This window comes from Leuciscus leuciscus (genome assembly GCF_965113295.1).
Source record: "Leuciscus leuciscus genome assembly, chromosome: 8".
Classification (NCBI taxonomy): Eukaryota; Metazoa; Chordata; class Actinopteri; order Cypriniformes; family Leuciscidae; genus Leuciscus; species Leuciscus leuciscus.
In genome coordinates, this window is record NC_138732.1 from 36,996,190 (window position 1) to 37,017,976 (window position 21,787).

General features: G+C 37.8%; 1 protein-coding gene across 1 annotated transcript; it reads left to right on the forward strand.

The window, feature by feature from the left end:
• The first annotated feature begins 1,617 nt into the window (after positions 1 to 1,617).
• Positions 1,618 to 14,408, forward strand: sybl1 (synaptobrevin-like 1). The gene is made up of 8 exons (XM_082178452.1): positions 1,618 to 1,828; positions 3,157 to 3,327; positions 3,415 to 3,472; positions 3,548 to 3,685; positions 10,479 to 10,569; positions 10,661 to 10,728; positions 10,820 to 10,912; positions 12,698 to 14,408. Exons 2-8 carry the CDS (start codon positions 3,182 to 3,184, stop codon positions 12,764 to 12,766), a joined length of 663 nt encoding a protein of 220 aa, XP_082034578.1. The 5' UTR covers positions 1,618 to 1,828; positions 3,157 to 3,181; the 3' UTR covers positions 12,767 to 14,408.
• The last annotated feature ends 7,379 nt before the right edge of the window (positions 14,409 to 21,787 follow it).

The following is a 21,787-nucleotide window of genomic DNA, read 5'->3' on the forward strand; positions in this document are numbered from 1 at the left end:
CTTCCGGCTCATGGGACCTTATTTCGGAAAAAATATGTATGGTAGTCAATGGCGAGAGACAACTTATCTTTTTATTCCGTCTGAACTGTGCCCTGAATTACACATATGATGTTTGTCAATTTAAAAGATAATTATGAAAGTCAAGAAAGTCGCAGTTTGTCATAAAACAGAAGAGTAACATTTAGTTTTATGTGAAAATCGCTCAATGAACTACATCTCTCGTCTCGCACTATGTACGTCACCAACATGGCAAGATCCGTTGCTCGTATGTGTGCAGTCTGGTACAAAACACTCAGGCACTCGGCGTAACGCTACGATTATAACGTAAGACTATAGAAAAAATGACAGACGTTAGCTTCAGTAAAGTTAGCTTCATTCATTGAGAGAAAAGGTATGACGTCACATGTGCACCTTTTGGGTTTGTAGTCTTTGTAATTATGTATTTTCACAGTCTTATACCTCAACAGTTTTACATCAAACTGTGACTTTCTTGACTTAAAAATTTATCTTTTAAATTGACAAACATCATATGTGTAATTCAGGGCACAATTCAAACGAGATCAAAATATTTGTTGTCTCTCGCCATCGACATACCATATTTTTCCGAAATAAGGTCCCATGGTGGTCCACCGGAAGGGGAGGGACTTAGGCTCTCTATTGTCTACCCATGTTAACAATGACGATGGATGGGACATGAGACCATCTGATCGTCGTACGAAGTTTTCTCCGTGCTCCCAATTTAAAACATTTACGGGATGAACGTTATTTGTCATTTAGCTAAAGTTATATAGCTAGCTATAAACAATCTTCTAACTACTGAACTAGCTACCGGATGTGCCGTGTCAGTTTAGTGGAAGTCAGATGACAAAATGTGGAAGAGCAAAGTATTAAAGCAGCACTCAGTAGCTTCGGGACTTCTTCGCTGTATTCTCGCTTTTTGCTCGCAGGTTTCTCTCTAGAGCTCCCCCCACAGCTTCGGAATAGATATTTGACAACACTGTTGTAAAAACTCGTTGTTGATTCTCAGACACCAGAGGCTATAGATCAATGACATCAAAGCAGATGGGACGTTCTTTAAAACGTCTTCTTCTTTTCGGGTTCGGACAGCGTGAGGGAGCGCAATAATGACAGCATTTTAGCAGATTTATTTTGGCCGTAAAGCAATTGTTTACATCGCGAGACCTGATATCACGCGAGACTTCCTGACGCGGCGGCCGGTGGCCCGCCGGCTCAAAGTTGCAAGTGCGTATTTTCCGCTCACGGGCACCAGGGGGGTGCGAAACGACCACCATTCAACCCGAAATAAGTAATATAACCATTCCAATGACTCCGAAGCTGTTCAGTTAAGGTAAAAAAAGTTACTTAGTTCACCTTTAAAGGTGGGTGGGGCGCAATAAGGTGAATAGAAAAAAAAATACTATGGAAGTCAGTTGGGCCCATCAACTGTTTGGTTACCGACATTCTTCAAAAAATCTTCTTTTGTGTTCAGCAGAAGAAAGAAATTCATACAGGTTTGGAACAACTTGAGGGTGAGTACATGATGACAGAATTTTTATTTTTGGGCGAGCTATACCTTTAAAGAACCCTGTCGCGCGTGTGTGACGCAACCCGGAAATCTTTTCGTGGTCGCACGTTTGTGACGTATCGCGGAAAACAGTGACGTTTGTTCATTTCTGTATTTACATAGACTGCTGTTATTTTTCATAGTATCATTTGTTTATGATTTCAACCATGTTTGTCAGGCAATGAAAGTACTGTTTATGGCCACTTCCGTTTAAAGACATCAAAGAGCGGAGCGCGAGCGGCTGTTTGATCATCAGAAAATCAGGTAACTTAGACAAAAGATGATCGATTGGTTGATCATGTCATCAGATCATCTTATCTAATCCACAGTCATTTACTATCAGACTAATCTCATGCTGGAAATGGTATTTTATGATTTCTCATCGTTTTGATTTCCTAATAAGTAGCCCGATGGTTGACGGCAGCTCTCAGTGTAGTTCGGTTACTAACTTCAGCTGATGAAAAAAGGAAACACTTTTCCGCATGTCATTAACTATGTCAGATAGATTTTAAGTCAGATAAACTAAAAGCTCACGAAGGCAGATGTTACACATATGTTGTATGTGGTTAATGTAACGTAACAATATATGAAACCGCACTGTAATGCTCTCGAATGAATTCATATTGCACTAGTACAAAATAATGTCAAAACACATCTAGAATGAACTAGACTTTCCATCACGAAGACAGGCTTGAACAGTAAAATATGATTCTGTGAAAACACAGGGGAGAAAAGACGAAGATCTTATGAAAAACATATAACGTTAGGCGTATTATAATAAAATTCAAGCGCCAGAGAGACACTTTATAATGATTTAATAAAGAAAATGATACATCAAACAAATAAAATAGTTTTCCAGTTGAAAACATACACTGAAGTAGTTTGGCATAATGTTTTATTAGCAATCAAGTCTCTTTATTTTCTCTGTATTTTTCGTTTAGTATTCACGATGTAGAATATCAAACTGTCAATTGTATTCTTTTTAATTATGATTATTGTCGAGTCCTGCATGAATTCAGTTTTCCATGTATTTTATGTCTTACATGAAGATTTGAACCAAAAGCTTTTCTATTCAACCACTGCTGTACTCAAGCATGTGATTGCCCGAGCAAAATTGGACATTTTCACATAAATTTGACATTTAAGTGGATGTATAATAAGTATATCCCAAAATGGTAGAATTATTTGGTAGTCTTGTGGTGACAAACTCATCTTTTGTTGCCATCAGCCACCATGGATTCAAAATAATGATTTTTCACCCAAAGGCCACAAATGTACAGCAATGATCATATTTAACCTACAAAAATCTTGGAATCTTGGAGATTTTTTAAGGTAAATAAAAAAAAAATTTGGAGGAATTTTGCATTCAAAATCCTCGTGCCTCTTCAGACTGAGTGGGCACAGCACTTGTCAGGAGGTGACCAAAAATTCCCACTGGCATTATGGGCTTGACTGTTATTGGTCCTTTGATTCTGACTCATAATACACCAAAAATACGGAGGTATACCCTCTCAGAAATGCTCTCTGCCTTTTCCACGTCTACAGTATATCGTGTGAATTGTCTCACGTGTGTTTGTTTGTGAACCGTGCAGTGTTGGATCAGGTTTATCTGCGGTGATGGCTATCCTGTTTGCGGTGGTGGCTCGAGGATCGACCGTTTTGGCCAAACATGCGTGCTTCACTGGCAACTTTCTGGAGGTGACGGAACAGATTCTGGCCAAAATCCCATCGGAAAACAACAAACTCACGTACTCCCACGGCAGGTACGACTGACGTTGTGCTGTTCGGCTGTGAATGTTTAGTGACGTTTGTCTGTTCTGATGTTCTGATGCGCTTCTGTTGTTTTCCAGCTATCTCTTCCACTACATCTGCCACGAGAGGATCGTCTATCTGTGCATCACTGATGACGTAAGTGTGTCTGCCTCGTGAGCTCTGTTTCCCTGCGGCTCCGCTCACACACTGAGCTGTCCGTCTCTCTTGCAGGAGTTCGAGCGCTCCCGTGCGTTCGGCTTCCTCAATGAGGTGAAGAAGAGATTTCAGACCACCTACGGCTCGCGAGCTCAGACCGCGCTGCCCTACGCCATGAACAGTGAGTTTTCCAGCACGCTGGCTGCACAAATGGTACGTGCGTCTGCCGTATTTGTAAACGCAATTGCCTGTTCAGACTCTTTTATGTTTGTCTGTGTGGTAAGACACGAAATGAGGTTTAGCTGATCAACAGTGTTGCCAAACTCTTCCCTCTGAAAACCCTCAAAAGTCTCAGGATTTCACAAAAACATCCTACATGTACAGTAGTAAACCGATAAACAGAGCCATACTGGTGCATTAGCTGAGGATGTAACTGTACAGTTCGAGAGCTGTTACCTCTAATGTAATTTCTTAGCATAAAGAATGAATTTGCAGGATTTTGCGAAAAGCTTTTGTCGCCATTCTCATGGTGATCTGAAGTACGCGGCTTCTGTCAACCAGCCATGAAAGGCTGGGTCTGTTGATGGTGTTGCCTTGGAGTTTCAAAGCAAATGAAAAAATCTTGGTGTCATATTTGATGCCACGCTGTCATTTGAGCCTTTGGTGCTGAATACGGTTAAGACATCCTTTTATCACCTCAGAAATATAGCACGTTTACTGTCTTGTCCTTCTCAGTTGCTGAGAGGTTGATAAACTCTTTCATCTTTTCTCGTGCTGAGTACTGTAATGGTCTTCTAGATGGGGTATCTAAATCCTCAATTGACAAACTTCAATATTTACAAAATTCGGCTGCTAGAGTTTTGTCTGGGGTCAGGGCTAGTGATCATATTACCCCTGTGTTACAAACCTTTTGAGTCTAGGGAGAAGGCGGCGTGCAACATCAAAACTCTGAACGTGTACTGGAAAACATCTCAAACAAACCAGTCTAATTTAGGTATTTATTACAGTGAGAAACGAGATGAAAAGAATACCCCAAGAGACTTATTTACATAAATGTACAACTTATATACAAATCATAACCAAGGAAAAGGCTCACAAAAGAAAGAGGTAAAGAGAAAAGAAAGAAACAAAACCAAAATCAATCTTAGGCACATGTGTATCACGTGATATCTCAGCTGTTCTTTTCTCTTCCCTGTTTAATAACAGGTTTAACAACCAGGTCAGAAAGAACGGCGAAATACTCACAGAGAAATGACAGCCCAAATGAGCCTCTAGTTACCAAGTTCTCGAAGAACACTGTGTTTCTCAAACATTAAAATAGTACAGGGCAAACCATGCATCACAGAAAGATCAAGCGAATGTGTGCAAATCACTCCCGGCTCCCACTCAGGTGCGCTCTTTATAGGATGTAACGCCCTGTCTGGAGTCTTTGCACTGGCTCTTTGTCAGGTACCGTATTGATTTTAAAATCCTTATGTTAGCATATAAGGCTTTGCATAATCTGGCTCCTCAGTTCTTGACTGATCTATTAATGCCTTACACACCACGTCGTAATCTGCATTCCTCTCAGAGTGATCTCTTGGTTGTTCCCGAGACACGGCTTCGTTCTAGGGGTGATAGAGCAGTTTCTTCCTGTGCTCCTAAGCTTTGGAATTCTCTCCCAACTGACATCAGGGAAGCAAATACATTTGTGACTTTTAAATCTCTTCTCAAAACATTATATTTTAGGATTTCTTTTACTTGATTATTCATTTTATTTGTTTATTTTTGGTTGTTTTCTCTGTTGTTTCTCTGTTTGCAACTTTTAATGGTGCTATATGAAATAGATGTATTATTATTACTCAGAAAGGCTGCTCTTGATTTTATCTGGATGCTATCGAAATGAGCAAATGTGCAGCAAAACCAATTTATTTAAATAAAGCCAAAATTGTATTTAGAGGTTTTATTTTAATTCTAGGTTTTCCATTTTCTGTATTCTCTTTTAATGGTTTATTTAAATATGAATCACCAAAAAAAAAAAAAGAAGTTTAATATTAAAGCATTATCAATGTAATAATTTATTAAAATCTGAACAATAAAAGGGCCCTATGAAATCTGTTTTATTTTTATTTTTAACAGCATCATAACAACTGAACGTCCATGAAACATCAGCCACTTTAAACAATGGCACTTAAAAATTACAACTAAAATGTTTTTGTAACCATGTATAAATGAAAATGCATATATTTTCATATTAAAGGGACCTTCGAGAATCGGTATGAGCTGCCGGTGGTGCTTGGACTATGTTGTGTTTCTGTGAAAAAGACTAACAATAATGAGGTCCAAGGTTAAGGATACACTAAAGGTTACTTAAACTCTTTTTCTCTGTTTAACATCTTTAACTTACCATAGTGAAAGGTGATTTCCCTTTTTGATCACGTTTTCTTGCTTGGCTGGTTGTTGGTGTCATGAACAATAATACTTTTTCTGCATTCACTCAAACTGATTTGCTAAAATCAAAACGTACACCGTGAAGGGAATTGCTGCTAGCAAACAGCCAACAGAGGATTCTGCACGGTCTTAAAAACTTTCGTGAAGGGCTATGTTCGCAAATCAAGCAATGATTTGTACAAAAAGAATGATTCATTTTCAATTTAGAGTTTGTTATACGTATGGTCTGTCATATTCAGGGTGGGCACACGCAGAATCCCTTTAAAAGTAATTGGTCACATGGCATATACCTGCGTGTATCCTAGACCAGTGGATCTCAACTGGTTTGGGATCCATGGGACCCACATTTTCCCATGGTCATTAAGCCGCGACCCAAATTTTTAGGAATTTGAACCAAGCAAAATTATTTCAAAAAAATTGCAAACACACACAAGTACCCACAACATACATATAAACTGTACGAATATTACTAACACGGGACAAAGCTGTTGAATGGCAGTCCCAAATTAGTTTTTATTAATGCAATACATACAGTAAGTTGGTATGAGCCACAGTCATCAAAATATAGAAAGCACAAAGTGAAAATAGTGGTATCTTTTTTTAATAATCCCCCTAAATGAGATGCAGTGACTGAAAAATACTCTGTTCCAGATTTCCCCTTACTGTGATGTCACAGTACAAGCCCCGCCCCATGACTGGTGACGATCTGCCCAATTAGCATAGATCCCGCCCTGAGTGAGCCTCACATAGTCCGCCATGTTTATATCCTCGTTATATAGCACCTATTGATATAATGTCAGCGCCACAGAAACATTACAGATGTTCTGTTGTACCAATCAACATAAGTCTCCATAGACTCCCGGTACTGAGGACACAGTGGATGAAGTTTATTTATGAAGGAAATGTAGCAAAGAAATTAGATAAAGTCTTAGGCCTATATGTTTGTGCAAATCACTTTACACCGGACTGCTTCGCAAACAGCGTCAGTTCAACAATTTATTGATGACCATGACAGAACATGCTAATCGATAAGTTGAATCAACTCCAGCATTTTGGCTGCGTGAGATTCTCCAGTTTAGTTGTTGCCGGAGAATATGAATCACGAACTGTAAAGGCTCCGCCCTCTTCTGGAAAGGGGGCGGAGAGCAGCAGCTCATTTGCATTTAAATTTACACACACACAAAAAACTGCTTACACACAAAAAACTGCTTACACCCAAATAGGGGCAAATTTGACATGCTATAATAAATTATCTGTGGGGTATTTTGAGTTGAAACTTCTGGGGACACCAAAGACTTATTTCTTGTAAAAAGGGGCATGTCTCCTTCACAGTTACAGAAAGTAAAGTAACCATGGTAAATACACAATACTAACATTAACTGTTAATAAAACAAATTTATCCTGATGTCCATAAAACATCTGATGAATAGGATGAAAATCATGCAAACCCGTGATGTACCAGCTACATAATATATTGATACTTTTTGGTAATTTCATGACTTAGTAATTGACAACGTAACTAAGACGTTGCATGTTCATAATTTAGCTTTTTCTATATAGTGAATTGACAAGAGAGGAAAGTTTGTTTTTCTGAGGTGAGAAACTGTTTATTTTGTAACAAGTTACGCAAAATAACATTAGAATAATGATACTGACATAAAGCCGGACAACATGTCATCTCATCTGAGCGCAGATACTGAATCAGTACAATGCATTTTTCTCTGGGAATCTTCACTTAAACTGCGTCTGACAGAAGAAACAGCAACTTTGTCATGGTCGTCTTTCAAAATAAAAGTTTTGCATCAGAAAAACATTTAGAATTACGTTTTTTGTTATAGTTGTTGTTTCTTCGACTACACACTCCACGACCCGCTCAAAAAGGTCTGGTAACCCACCAGTTGAGAAACCCTGCTATCACGTTGGTATGGATCATGTAGGTTTAGGATTAAGGGGCCTGTGATGGTGTTGAGCTTTAGCTTAGATCTCACTCAATACTTTTCACATGACTGTGTTAAGTAATAATTAGAGAAAAGTGTATCCTTTTGCTACAACATGACATAGGCATCCATTGACCAATGAGTCTGGTCCAGTTGTGCTCTGGGAAATACACTTCGCTGTTTTTCTGTTTGATTTCAAACACCCTCGAAATGTATTTTACTCATTCATATTTATTAAACTCTCCGCCAGAACATCCTTTAGTGTGTAGGTATCGTAAATGTCTTGCTCAAAGGCACAATGGTGTGTCAAATGTCTTTGCTAATCCGTTTGTTTCCGGGTCTAAGCACTTTTCAGATCCCAAATCCAAACGGTGCTAATATAAAAAATATATAAAAAAGTGTGCTGTAAAAAAATCATGATCATAACCTTTATCTCCGTAGTGAAATCTCAGTTGGCCATACAGTGGTTTAAATTAAAATATTGGTGTCCAAGGACGCCATGAGCCTGAAGACTGTAGTGTACACTGTGTGTTTGGAAAAGCTTAGCTTCAGTGTGTGCTGTAAATAGATGGTGCACACACTAAATGACTGTTGAGATGGTATTCTCAGAGTTGAGCTGCACAATATTTTTAGTATATAATATTTATACTTATCATATATTGTGATTGTGAAATGATAAACATTTCATTTCATAAAAAAAAATAAAAAATTTAATCTTTAGCTTTTTATAATCAGTTGCAAATTTTGCAAATCAAATTGTATTGAGCCGCTGATCATTAGTGTCTAAGCACAGCCAACAAACCTACAGTATGTACATTTGATCCAGTAGTCAATTTCCTGCATTATAAATGCAGAATTTGTGAGAATGATTCAAACAAAACCTGCAATCCCATGCTAAATTTGGGGTATCAAATGTTATTTGACCTGACGGAAAAGACAGTATCATTCAATGAATAGTCTCGCACAGAAAGACTTTGACTAGCCATACTGCAGAACCCACTCAGTGAACCGACTTAACCCCGGGTTATCGTCGCTCTAAACCCCATTTTTAACCCTGGGTAGAGGAATGTTTCACACTTGTAAAGCAGGGTTATCACGCTTTTTACCCATGGTGCCAAGCATGTGCAGTGTAAAAAGATAGATGTTAGAATAATGTTAGAATAGCTATGTTTCCATCCACCTATTTTTATGCTCATTTTGGGATATCGCATCAAAAACTGCTGGATGGAAATGCCAAGATGCGCATAAATGCAAAAAATGTGGATTTAAAACGTATGCGCTCATTTGAGTCAGATTATCTGATAAGAAAACATGCGCATAAATTACGATGGAACACATTTACCGAATAAACCAGTGGACCGGTCTCGTTGCACAGAATCTGAAGTGCTGTTTTGGTTGTTCTGAAATACCTAAACAAAGACTGTCGTCAAAATGGTTCGGTATAATTCCCTCCCAGATCTCCCTTACACCAGTGGTTCCCAACCTTTTTTTGTCTGAGACCCCCTTTTTCCCAAGAAAATATTTTAGGGCCCCCCTTCACATTTAATGATATTATCACTCTTGTAAGCTTGCAGCAAGGATGACAGAATATGTTGTTTTCAAGCAAACGGTATGTTTACTATAACCAGATATGTTTATGCACAAATAATATTGAAAATAGCATAACAAAAACATCAGTAGGCCCTTTGTAATTTAAAAACGTAAGCCTAGGAGTAGCCTATAAATTGGCCCTATTTGAAATGCAATAACAAAAATATTCACACTGGTGTGTAGGTAAAAAACTACTTCTCTCTATGTACTTCTATGACGAGTCACGCAGGTACTGGGCTACTCCGCAGCGGCAGCGATCCGAACCAGTGTGAAATAGTCCCAATGTAAACACTTATTATAGGTGTATCATAGTGGTTTAGGATAAGACAAAAACACGGATTGGAAAATGGATTCATGATGAACTATATACATTTTGTAAATTTTGAACAGAAAAAAGTTAAGGACTTTTATTTAATGCTCATTGCTAAAAACTATTCAAAATATGACGCGACCCCCCACAGAGCTCGCTGAGGCCCCCTTGTGGGCCGCGACCCCCCTGTTGGGAACCGATGCCTTACACGACCACGTTCCCAAACAGCAGCATCTGCCTCCGAAAGCAAGATAACACGTTTATTGCATTTCGTCTGCACTCTCTGATACAGAAGTCATTTATTATATACGGAAATTATTATATACAGTGACTTCTCCTACTTTTCTTAGTTTTTGTTCTCTTCGATTTGCTGGATGGAAACGGTACTTTATTCGCAAATGTTTTAATGCGATATTACAATTTTGCGCACAAGTTAAATTTGCAACCAATCACGTACCTCATATTTACATGCTTTGGATAGTCAGGGAAACACTGCGTGCTGCATAAACATTAGTTTCATGGGAAAAATGTCAAACATGTCAATTGAAGTTCTCAACTGCTGTGTAAAATACAAATAACTCCTACAAATAAATTGTCATCATTTACTCATCCTCATGTCATTCTGTGCATTTCTCTGCCTTCTGTAGAACTCAAAATAATTCTCATTTTTGAGTAGCTATGCCCAGAACAATATTTTTTGCCGTGTATTGACATGCATGTGTTTTGCTGTAATTGTTAGAAACATCACTCAGATCCCAAAGGCTCAGACAGACTGACGGAAACACAGATGCACGTAGATGACTTGAAAGGCATTATGGTCCGGAACATTGGTGAGACTGAGTCACTTTTAATCACTTTTATAAATGTCAGTGAACGTTTGAGTGAATATGTGCTGTATTGTGCTGTATTGTGCTACTGTAGATCTCGTGGCTCAGAGAGGAGAGCGGCTCGAACTGCTCATCGATAAAACCGAGAACTTGATGGATTCTGTGAGTTTTGCTTTTATGTCCTGTTTGAAACATATTTGTTCATGTCACTGTATAATATGTACACTAATGAATGTTTCTCTTTTATGTGCAGTCTGTCACCTTTAAAACAACAAGCCGTAACCTGGCCCACGCCATGTGTATGAAGAACATGAAGTTAACAGTCATTGTCGTAATAGTTGTGCTGGTAAGTTCTGGAGCGGACTGTAGGTTTATTGTCAGAGCGACACAGCAATAACTATAAAGCAAAACACTATATAGTCAGATTTACTAAACCCTCTTTTGGCACTGAAAAACTAATGTCAGGATTTACTAAAGACATGAAGTGTAAAATTAGCGCTGAAAAGGCGTGGACAGTTATTTTTGCGGCTGACCTTATTGCATATGCATTTATAGGAGTTTCCCTTTCAGGCGCAAAATTTATGGGAGGAGAGAATTTAAATGAATCAGGGTTTGCGGACTTTGCGCTCGTCTGTTTTTTGCACCATTATTTACCGTACCAAAAAAGCATGTCTTAAACTGGACGCTATTTTGCGCTGCTCTTGTGTTGGTCATTATGAAAATGATCCGGCTGCGTCTGTGTTCTTTAATTTGCGTCAGTAGATCACGAGCAGAACTTTGGAGTTGCGCTCTTAAGCTAATTTGCCCTGTTTAGTAAATCTGGTCCTAAATCTCAATCTGTATGTTTTTTTCTTCTGAAATTGTGCAGAAGACTGATTTTCTCCCCATTTAAACCAAATTAATTCCAAAATGTTTAATGTAATAAAACAGAATAAAAATCAAGTTCAAAATAATCAAGACATGTTCTCCACACTGTTTCACTAAATCAGGGGTGGGCAAGTTCTGTCCTGCAGAGTTTAGCTCTATCCCTAATCAAACACACCTGAACAAGCTAATCAATGTCTTCAGGATCACTAAGGGGCTGTTTACACAACCTTTTAATGCGTTTTGGCCGTTCGTTTACACGACAACAGCGTTTTGGGTGCCTAAAGACGATGACGTCATGCACATGTGTATTACGTGTTCAGTCTATAGTGTTTCATCGCCATCTACTGGCCTGGCAGCAGAATACAGCGTTTTTAGTCGTTATCGCGGATCCGTGTGAATGACTTTGGGTCTGTACGTGGAAAACTCAAAGGAAAAACATCTTTGTTTTAAACATATCGTTGTTGTGTAAACGTACCCTGAGGCTACAGGCAGGTGAGGGTTTTTTCAGCTAAACTCTGCAGGACAGCGGCTCTCTAGGACTGAACTTGCCTACCCCTGCACTAAATGAACCTCAGAAAGACTCATATGTAATGATACTTCTGTCAACATTTTTCACTTTTTCTTGTGCCACTGATTGGCCAGACAGATAGTCCTGCCCCAAATACATGCCAGTGTTTGAGCTGTTGATCTGATCTTGCTCTGTCATGCTGGTCAAGTTACGCAAGAACAGCAATGTTTTAATGTTGCCAGGAAGCTGCATTGCATTCGTTTTAATGGACAGAGACAACTATAAGCAAGCTATTCATTCAAAACAGATTATAATACCAAAATTTTTTACATATTACTGTATTACATTTTTGCTACAACTTGTCCCTAAACTGTGTAAATAAATGTCCAGTACAAAGAGTTATATTATTACAACATATATGGTTCATATACAGTGGAGGCTCAAATATCAACAGTTTCTTACTGAAACTGCTAAATTAAACTATTAAATCAGAGCACAGGCAGCTGTAGCTGTAGCTCTACTGCAAGTGAAAGATTGCAATTAATACTGTCCTCAGTATTAATACCTGTCCTTAGTTGTGCTCATTGGCTTTTAGCGAATATCTGTGGAATTATTCGTGCCACTTTTTGACATCCTGTGGTGAACATTTTGTAACGTTTGTTAATAAAATGCTCTAACTGCATGTGAAGAGGCCAGACGTACAGTAGACGGTGATCTAGTAAATGATGTTCTTCTGGTTTTGTCTTGTCGTCTCAGGTGGTGCTGTATTTTATCGTGACGGCTGCCTGTGGAGGACTCAGCTGGCCCAGCTGTCGGAAGCAGTAGAAGAAACCTTTACTCATTCTCCCAACTCACCTCAGAGACTTACAAACACAGGACAACACTAAACTCCTGCAGTGTTTCCTGTACGCTTACAAATGATACATCATTGTCTTTTCCCGTTGATGTTAATCATCTAGTTTTGATTCTTTGAGTTCTTTTCACAGTGTTTTAGTGCAGTTCGTAAAGATGGGGAAGTTTAAAGGAGTAGTCCACCTATAAATGAAATCTGTTGTCATTATTTTTTCTGCGAGACACAGGAGGTGTTCATTCACGCTGCTCATCATCATCACTATACTACGAAAATAGAAGGGGATTTATTTTGTCATCTTAAAAAAAAGAAAGTGCCATAAAAGTTGTCTATAATACTCTTTTCTGAAGCCATATAATCGCTTTGTGTGAGGACCAAAATTGATCTTCCCCTCCATCGTAGTGCTTAATTCTCATTTGCTGTTGCATCTTGAAGATTCTTTACATCCCAGTCTGTCATTTTACATGCGGGGCACATCTAAAGGCACCTTTTTGTTTTTTGGTTGGTATTATTATTTAAGTGCAAATTATATTTGATAACTTAAATATTAAAGTACAGTTGGGTTTGTTCCTCACACGAAGCTGTTGTATGGTGTGCGTGTGTTATGGACTACCTTTGTGATACACCAGTTATATTATCTTATTTTGCAAGGGGGGAAAGCAGAGTAAATGATCTGCTAAACATCTCTATTTTCTGTGTTTCATGGAAGAAAGTAAGATGAATAGAAAACGAGTCAAATCTATTTAGGGTGACGGGGAGTTTTATTTTTATGGTTAACCCCATTCATGTCTTGAAGGAGAAAAGCATAACTGTGATGAAATCTAAATCCATGATTTTTAACAATGACCTGGCACATCTGTTCGATCTTTGTTTTAATTAGATTTTGATATATGCTGCTTACAATATCAGGATTTGTATGTTAATCTTTCACATTTATTGTTATCATACTGAAGGGAACTCCATGGTTTCTTACTCTTACCAAGTTCATATTCTACAGACTTAACTAATGTCGTTCACCAAGATGACTTGTGTTTGATTGAGTAGCATATTTGTTTTTAAAGTCATCTGTATTAAATAGTATTCGTGTGTGATATTGTTCATGCAGCACAGAACTAGTCTAATTCACAACTTACATGTTTTTGGGTGAATTTCACAAAACCTGTCAATAACATGTTTCACCCCAAGATTAAATAAAGAGGAAACTATATTGTTGCATAAAGAAAATGAAGATGATTTTAGGACCATTATTATTATTTTGCATTATGACATTTTCTTAAAATTACCACAAGAAAAAAAAAAGCTTCCACTACTCACATAAAATACAACAGCTACACAAGAGTAGTGACATGTATAGAACATAGAATAACATGTACAGAATACCTGCTATATACAGATTACTGGGAGTATTGAATGTAATGTGCAGAAGTGGTAAGAGTATGTACAGGCAGTGTGAAATTTGAATTTACATATTGTATTTAAGATTGAAGTGCTGTGAATGTTTGTACACACCATAAAAAGTGGATTTGTTTTTCCCCAACATATTAGGACTTACAAATGATACTTCGAATGTACATTTTGTAATAATGTGTACAGCGTAAATAAACAGAAATGCCCAAATCTTGTATGGAAAAAGTTAGTACATCCTACATTTACCAATTAATTCATTATTTGTATAGCACTTTTCACAATCCATGTTGTCTCAAAGCACTTTTCAGAAATTCATTCCTTTAAATCTTAAAAGTCAACGGTGACTGGCAAGGAAAAAACTCCATAAGATGTTTAAGTAAAGGGGGGAAACAGTGTGAGGAAGCATGTCTGAGTAACTAGTTATGTGTTCAATAAACAAATTATCATTACATCAAGTGCCTAAAATTAAGGAACCATTAGTACAGTCAAGTGCAATGTAGTAGAACATTGTTTAAAAAGAAGGGCACATAGTCCTCTTTGCTAAGATATATATATATATATATATATTATGCAACATACCCGGTTACATTAACAGTTAATTAAACAGATGCATTCAACAATCATTCCAAAAACTGAGGTGACTTTCAGGGTATGTAAGTAACATGACCTGCTCCGCTTAGTTTAGCATTATTATAACATAAACAGATGTTTGATTAAATTACTTTAGCTCACAAATTTTGAAAACCTTCTTTTTCATCACACACATCATTGATCTGCAATTAAAAGGTTTTCTTTTTGCTTCTAGAAATTTTCTGAATAATAAAATTCTACTATAAAAAAAATCTAATATGTGATGCATCTCATTACCAGGGATTCCCTGAAGATTTTCCTACCAGTTTTTATAATGTGGTTTTTCAATTTACGAGTAAAATAAGGTAAAAAAAACTTTTTTTAAATACGATACTACGTTTTGTTTAAAAAAAAACTTTTACATTCTACGATGTAAATTATAAAAGAAAGTTATATAATTTACATTCTACAACATAAATTAGATAACCTGGGCACTGAACGAAATTGAGAGCACCTAAGGAACATAACCTTCTCTTGGTCTGAAGATAACCCTACAATCATCACTGCCAAAATCCATACATGTCTTACTGACTGAAAGAGCATGTAATGTCGCCCACTCGTTTAAATTACGATACAAGTGCAAGTTAAAGCGCCATCTTAAAAAGAGAGCACTTTTAGCAAAGCCAACTGGAACGGCTCGTTTGGCGAACGTATCAAGACTTTTAAAACCCAAGACCAAATCCCTACAGGGATCGTGCATACAGGGGTGAGGAGGGTTTGACTGTCTCCAACCTCCTAGAAACCTGACCATCAGGTCATTCCTGCCAACCGACTGGCTTTTAACCTCGCTGTGAAATGCTGACACAGTGGCAACATATACTTTGTGCGTTGAAGGCGCGCTGCCACCATCTAAGCGCTCTTGGAAGAAGGACAATATGACTGGGATTGAGCAATTCACAGAGTCATCCTTGGGTGGGTGCAGGACACTATACGCTGATTTCACGCAGCCGCCATTTTGAAATCGAAAGTGAGGCTCCGGTGGTAAGAACCCCGTAAACAACAATGCCTTGGACTACCAACCTGAAGCTGCTGCCGCGATTTACACTATTGGATGTTAATATCCAATATAGGATATGTATATCTCATTCCTGCTTCTTTTTTTACTTTCTGAATTATATATAAAAAAAATATTTTATTTAGAAATTAATTTCACTGTATATAGTCTAAAGAATGAAAGAAATGTATGTACAGTTTTAGAATTGACACAACATCATTAAACACAACAATACGCCATCGCATTCACGACTCTCCTGTGATTAAAGGCGACACTTCCGGTTTTCTTCCCACCGGAGCCTCGCTTTCGATTTCAAAATAACGGCTGCGTGAAATCAGCGTATAGCTCATTTATGTAAGTGAGGATAGCAAACTAAAGTAAACTGTGACATATTATACCCAACAATTCTTCATACAGTGGCTACCAGTAAAATGTATACAAATTTGGGACCAAAAATGATTCAGACACTTTGACCAGACCATGTTTTGCTTGAATGTGTTTTTTCTTTAATTGCTAATGTGACCTTTTTACACCACAGACTAAACAAAATGAAGCATTGCTTGGTAATTGGTTGAACCAAATTGGTATTATCTAATTGTGTAGTTAAATTTAACAGTGGACAGCTTTTCAACTTAATTAAATTGTGAGACAGTCTAACAGAAGGATGGACAAAACCAGTGAAATATCAACTTATTTGATAACTCTGAGATCTTGTCGTATTTTATTACCATTTTCTAAAGTATAGCAAATAAACTGTGATAATGTGAGAAATGTTGAAGGTGTCTGAATAATTTTGGTCTGACTGTACATCAGTGTCTAACAGGTGTCCAGAAGCGTCCTACCACGTCTCGCAACGAGTTGCCAAATTAGGAAAACCTCACGCAATTGCAGAGGTGCGAATCATCCCTGCTGCCGAAGATATCTGTCAAGTTATGTTTGAAGAGAATTTCCCACAACAGATTAATGACATCCCTCTTTCTAACAACAATGTTACCTGTTGCATATCTGACATGGCAAGCGACGTTGAGGAGCAATCGCTAGCTAACATCATGCAAAGCCAGCACTATGTCCTGCAGCTTGACGAGACAACTGATGTTGTGGGACTAGCACGGGCTCGCTTACCCATGTCAGATATATAAAAATGGCAATATTGAGGAGGACATTCTTTTCTGTCTGTCTCCTCCAGCGAACACAACTGGCGAGACATTGTTTGAAGTTCTGGATGGGTATATATACAGGGAGGCTTTAGTTCCAAAAGGTTGAGAACCTTTAGAGTCTTGCAAGACTTTTTAAACATTTTGACTTTTGTTAAGTCACTTGTGTTAGACTTTCCAGTGATGCCTCCCCCCCGCCCCCCCCCCCCCGCCCCCCCCCCCGCCCCCCCAAAAAAATATTTTTCTTTCTTATTAGCCAAGGGCTCAATTATCATTATTTATAATTTAATGACCAATCTGGCATCTTTCGCTCAAGATTAAGAGAGCTTGGGAGGAAGACCTTGACAGACCCCTTCTCTGAAGACACGGTCCAAAGTAGTTCACAGAGCTCATATATATCCAAAGGTAAACTAGCTTAAAAGTTTCCTGGTACTAGCCCCATGTGCAATAGATGTCAATGTGCTGAGGGATCATTCATTTACATGTTCTGGACATGTCCCAAATTACTGGCAATCGATATTTCACACCCTTTCAGCAGTTCCTCAACACAGAATAGAGCCAGTGAATAATTGAATAATCCCTTCATAGCTGACCGTAGGGATCTGTGCCGAGGTCTTCGTCAGGATCTGTCCCGTGGGCTTTTGATGCAGCCTGGAATCATCATAGTTGTTCGTTCATTTGGCCAGAAGAGAACTGGTCCCCCGAGTGATCCTAGTTTCTCCCAAGCTGAAATTATTTCTCTTTACAGCTGAAATTGAAGTTGTTGATGAATTTTGCAACATTAACACTATATTATGCTGCTTTGAAACCATCTGTATCGTATAAAGCATTACATAAATAACTTGACTTGACCAAGTCTTACCCTACTGAAATTTAGTAATATTTAGTATGTAATTTTGAAGACATTTTGAATGGCTATCACTGTAGGAGAGGTTTCAGTGCGCTGAAAAACTTGTTTTGTGAGAAAACGGCTTATCACTTAATGAAGTTTGCCAATGAACATTCATTTTGGTTTGATCTCTCAAATTCTCAAAGTCAAAGTCATGGACAATGTTGCAACTGGTAGGATTCAGTTTATGACACTTCTCAATCATTCATATGCTCTCCACAAACAGTTTTTGACTGTCACCGTCAAGACAGCACTTCAGAACGTTGGTTAAGATACACACGTGATCCAAGCTCACCATTACACCAAAGCAGGGTTTATTGAATAATCTTAGCTGCATATGTATCAACGCTGACAAGCACAATTCTAACAAGTGTTGTGCTATCAAACATCATCTCATAAAATTAATAAAAATCTCACAATAATAACATTAAGCAATAGAAAGCACTGCAAGAGCAATTCATATAAATATAATAATATATAATTAATATAATACATAGATAATTAATTTTTGATTAAACGATCAAATTATAAATAATACAAATTATTAAATTATAGAAATTATCAAATAAAATGAAGAAAATAGCACAGATGTGGGTTCTCTCTTGAAGCTGCACACTCATACAGTTTGCTACTGAAACAGATCCTTAGATCTTTCAACCCATAATAAGAACATCTCTGAAAATATGCTCTGATATCATAATATGTTCCACATTTAAATTTCATGTTTGATGCAATTAAATATCAAAATCATAAACATTTAAATTCAAATTCAAATCCTATAGTGGGATATATACTATTCAATAGGTTCCAACATTTTTACACAAAATATATTTATCATACATTATACATTTTGACAGATGCAGTCTAATAACTTGCATTTTGAAAGAGGTACATATTAGAAGCACTGACCTGCATGCTTAAACTTTTTTTGTGTGTGTTGATTTTCTTACTTGTAAAGTTGTCTCTTCAGCAATGCACCTTTCACTGATTTTTCTTCCTGTCAAGTTTGTCATTCTTGTAAATCTTGAATTATTAAAAAAAATATTTATACATAAATATTTTAATGTAAAAAAAAAAAAAAAAAAATGACGCTGTCTTAGAAATGCTATTAGTACCCCAGATAGCACACGTACATCACATAGACGTCTATTTGATGTGTGTGTTTACATTTGGAAGACGCATTTTTTAGAGTCTTTGCTCATCTGCAATACGTCTATAGGACGTTTCCTGTCAGATGTCAAATAGACGTTTAGAAAATGTCTTAAAGATGTAATGATTTAGAATGTATGTTAAATTGACATCTTAAAGATGTCTATCAGATGTTAATAAACAGCAGATGCTTTCCAGATGAAGTGATCTTTAAAGGAACACTTCGACTTTTTGGGACTTTAGCTTATTCACCGTATCCCCCAGAGTTAGATAAGTCCATAAATACCTTTTTCATCTCCGTGCGTGCTGTAAGTCTGTTTGACGCACCCACCGCTAGCCTAGCTTAGCACAAAGACTGGATGTAAATGGCTACAGCTAACATACTAATCCCAATAAGTGACAAAATAACGCCAACATTTGTGACCTGATCCAGCAAAATGAGTCACAGTGACCCAAACTTCAAAATTGAGATTTTGGTATTAATGGAAAGAGGAGACCATAAGCTTTCAACTGATATCCTAGTCAAAGTCATACCTTGAATGGTTGTAAAGATATACACATTTGAATTATGGTCGTCTGCCCTCTTTTTCCAATTGAAAACCTGAGAAAATCGCTTTTAAAGTTTTTTGCCCGTTTTTTGTTGATATCTTTCAAAATCCATTGCATTTAAAGGGATGATCTATTTATTGTACAGCTTAATTTGACCAAAGACATTAATATATGCTATTATGCCAGGCTGAAGCTCAAATTATTTTACATTTTTTATTTGAATAAATAATTTAAAAGGCACTTTTACAAACATTTACTAAAATCAGAAAGATTGAACAGAGGTGCTACAGTTTTGCTTGAGAGAGGGTGTGTGTGTGTGTGTGTGTGTGTGTGTGTGTGTGTGTGTGTGTGTGTGTGTGTGTGTGTGTGTGTGTGTGTGTGTGTGTGTGTGTGTGTGTGTGTGTGTGTGTGTGTGTGTGTGTGAGAGAGAAAGTGAGAGAGGCAGAGAGACAAGGAAACAGAGAACAAATAATGTAAGCCTATGCAGTCATATCTTTGTGTTGGCTAGTTGACAACAACAGTGTAACATATTCATAACGGAGATACCAACAGTTAAATATTGGGTTAAAATAAATCAAACACATTGTAATGGATTCTCCTTGCAGATAAATACACTCACAGAATAATTGCACTCACTCACATCCATACACGATAAATACCACAGGGCTGTCGCTGTCATCAGAGGATGACACGTCTCCAGATCCCAAAAAATCACTGACTATAACGTTAGCCTTAGCCACTCTTGATGACCAGCAGCAGAGCTTAGGTTAGAAGCCTCCAGTGAGTTCAACGCTTTTGGCGACTTTGCTCTCTTTTGACAGCGACATTTCTCAAATTAATAATATTTAATCTTTCTGAGGAGATCTGCTAGCTTGTTTACACATAGCGCTACGAGTCTGTGGAGGATGGCTGGACCAATCGCGTGCCGGTCAGTCGAAACGGGGCTTCCCATTGACAAATGATCAGCATTTGTGTACATTTGTAAGCTTTATGATTGGTTCTATACAACGTGTAACACCATATTTGGAAAGCAGAGACGTTTGAGGGGATTCCCGGGAAATGCTCAGAGGTGACGAGAGGAGTTGAGAAAAGCAATATTCATTTCCAGCGAATTTAGTAAAACTTTGTAAACTTTAATAGTCATTTAAATACCTTTTCTCAATTATCTGGACTACGAAACTTTAGGAGATCATTTTTGAATGTCTGTTCTTTGAAATTTTGCAATAATAATAATAAAAAATTAAAAAAAATATTTCATTGTTTTTCCACATAAACGGCCCATATCTTAAAATGGAACGTTGCGACTTCCGACTCATTTCGCCAGATCGGGTCACATTTTCCTATTTACATGTTGTGATTTGTATAGTCACAGTGTATACAAATAACAAGGTCATATGAGACACAGCCATTTTTTAAACGTTTAAATACTGAGTACTTTTTTCTCTGAAGGCGAAGCACTGCTACTTGGGCGGAGTGATTTAGCGCAGCACCCGAGAAGCGCCGTTCCGTCAACAAAACCAACGTGTCTAACTAGCTAGTAGCGAACGTGATTTGTGATCATGGCTGACTTTGAGGAACTGTCAGAGGATTTTTATTTGGTATCAAACCAAGATCCAGAATAGACAGACGAGGAGTTACAAACTTTGGAAGCTGATAGACAAGATGCCGAACAGACTGAGGTCGAGGGGAGAATCAGAACAGGAGTAGCCTACTATTTCACAAACAAGGTCACTGTTTCTCAAAAATGAAAACTGATTGATTCATCAGGTCAGCGGATCATGGTATTACCTGGTCTCCCCTGTTTATTGTCGCAGCTCTTTACAATACAGCGAACACCCATGATTGTAAACTTTGCATTTACTGTCTAGTAATTGCTGACTCTATTACTCCAACTCTGAGCGAACTCTCTGCTCCTCACCACGGCGCTTCTCGGGTGCTGCGCTCTTCACTCCGCCCAAGTAGCAGTGCTTCGCCTTCAGAGAAAATAGTTCCCAGTATTTAAACGTTTAAAAAATGGCTGTGTCTCATGTGACCTTATTATTTGTACACACTGTGACTATACAAATCACAATATGTAAATAGGAAAATGTTGGCGTTATTTTGTCACTTATTGGGATTAGTATGCTAGCTGTAGCCATTTACATCCAGTCTTTGTGCTAAGCTAGGCTAGCGGTGGGTGCGTCAAACAGATTTACAGCACGCACGGAGATGAAAAAGGTATGTA

What these genes read in the sequence shown, in the direction of transcription:
- sybl1 (XM_082178452.1), top strand. Translation starts at nt 3,182, where the DNA reads ATGGCTATCCTGTTTGCGGTGGTGGCTCGAGGATCGACCGTTTTGGCC. An exon ending in GCACGCTGGCTGCACAAATG is followed by an intron (nt 3,686 to 10,478) that starts GTACGTGCGTCT and finishes TGTAATTGTTAG; the next exon opens with AAACATCACTCAGATCCCAA. An exon ending in CATTATGGTCCGGAACATTG is followed by an intron (nt 10,570 to 10,660) that starts GTGAGACTGAGT and finishes GTGCTACTGTAG; the next exon opens with ATCTCGTGGCTCAGAGAGGA.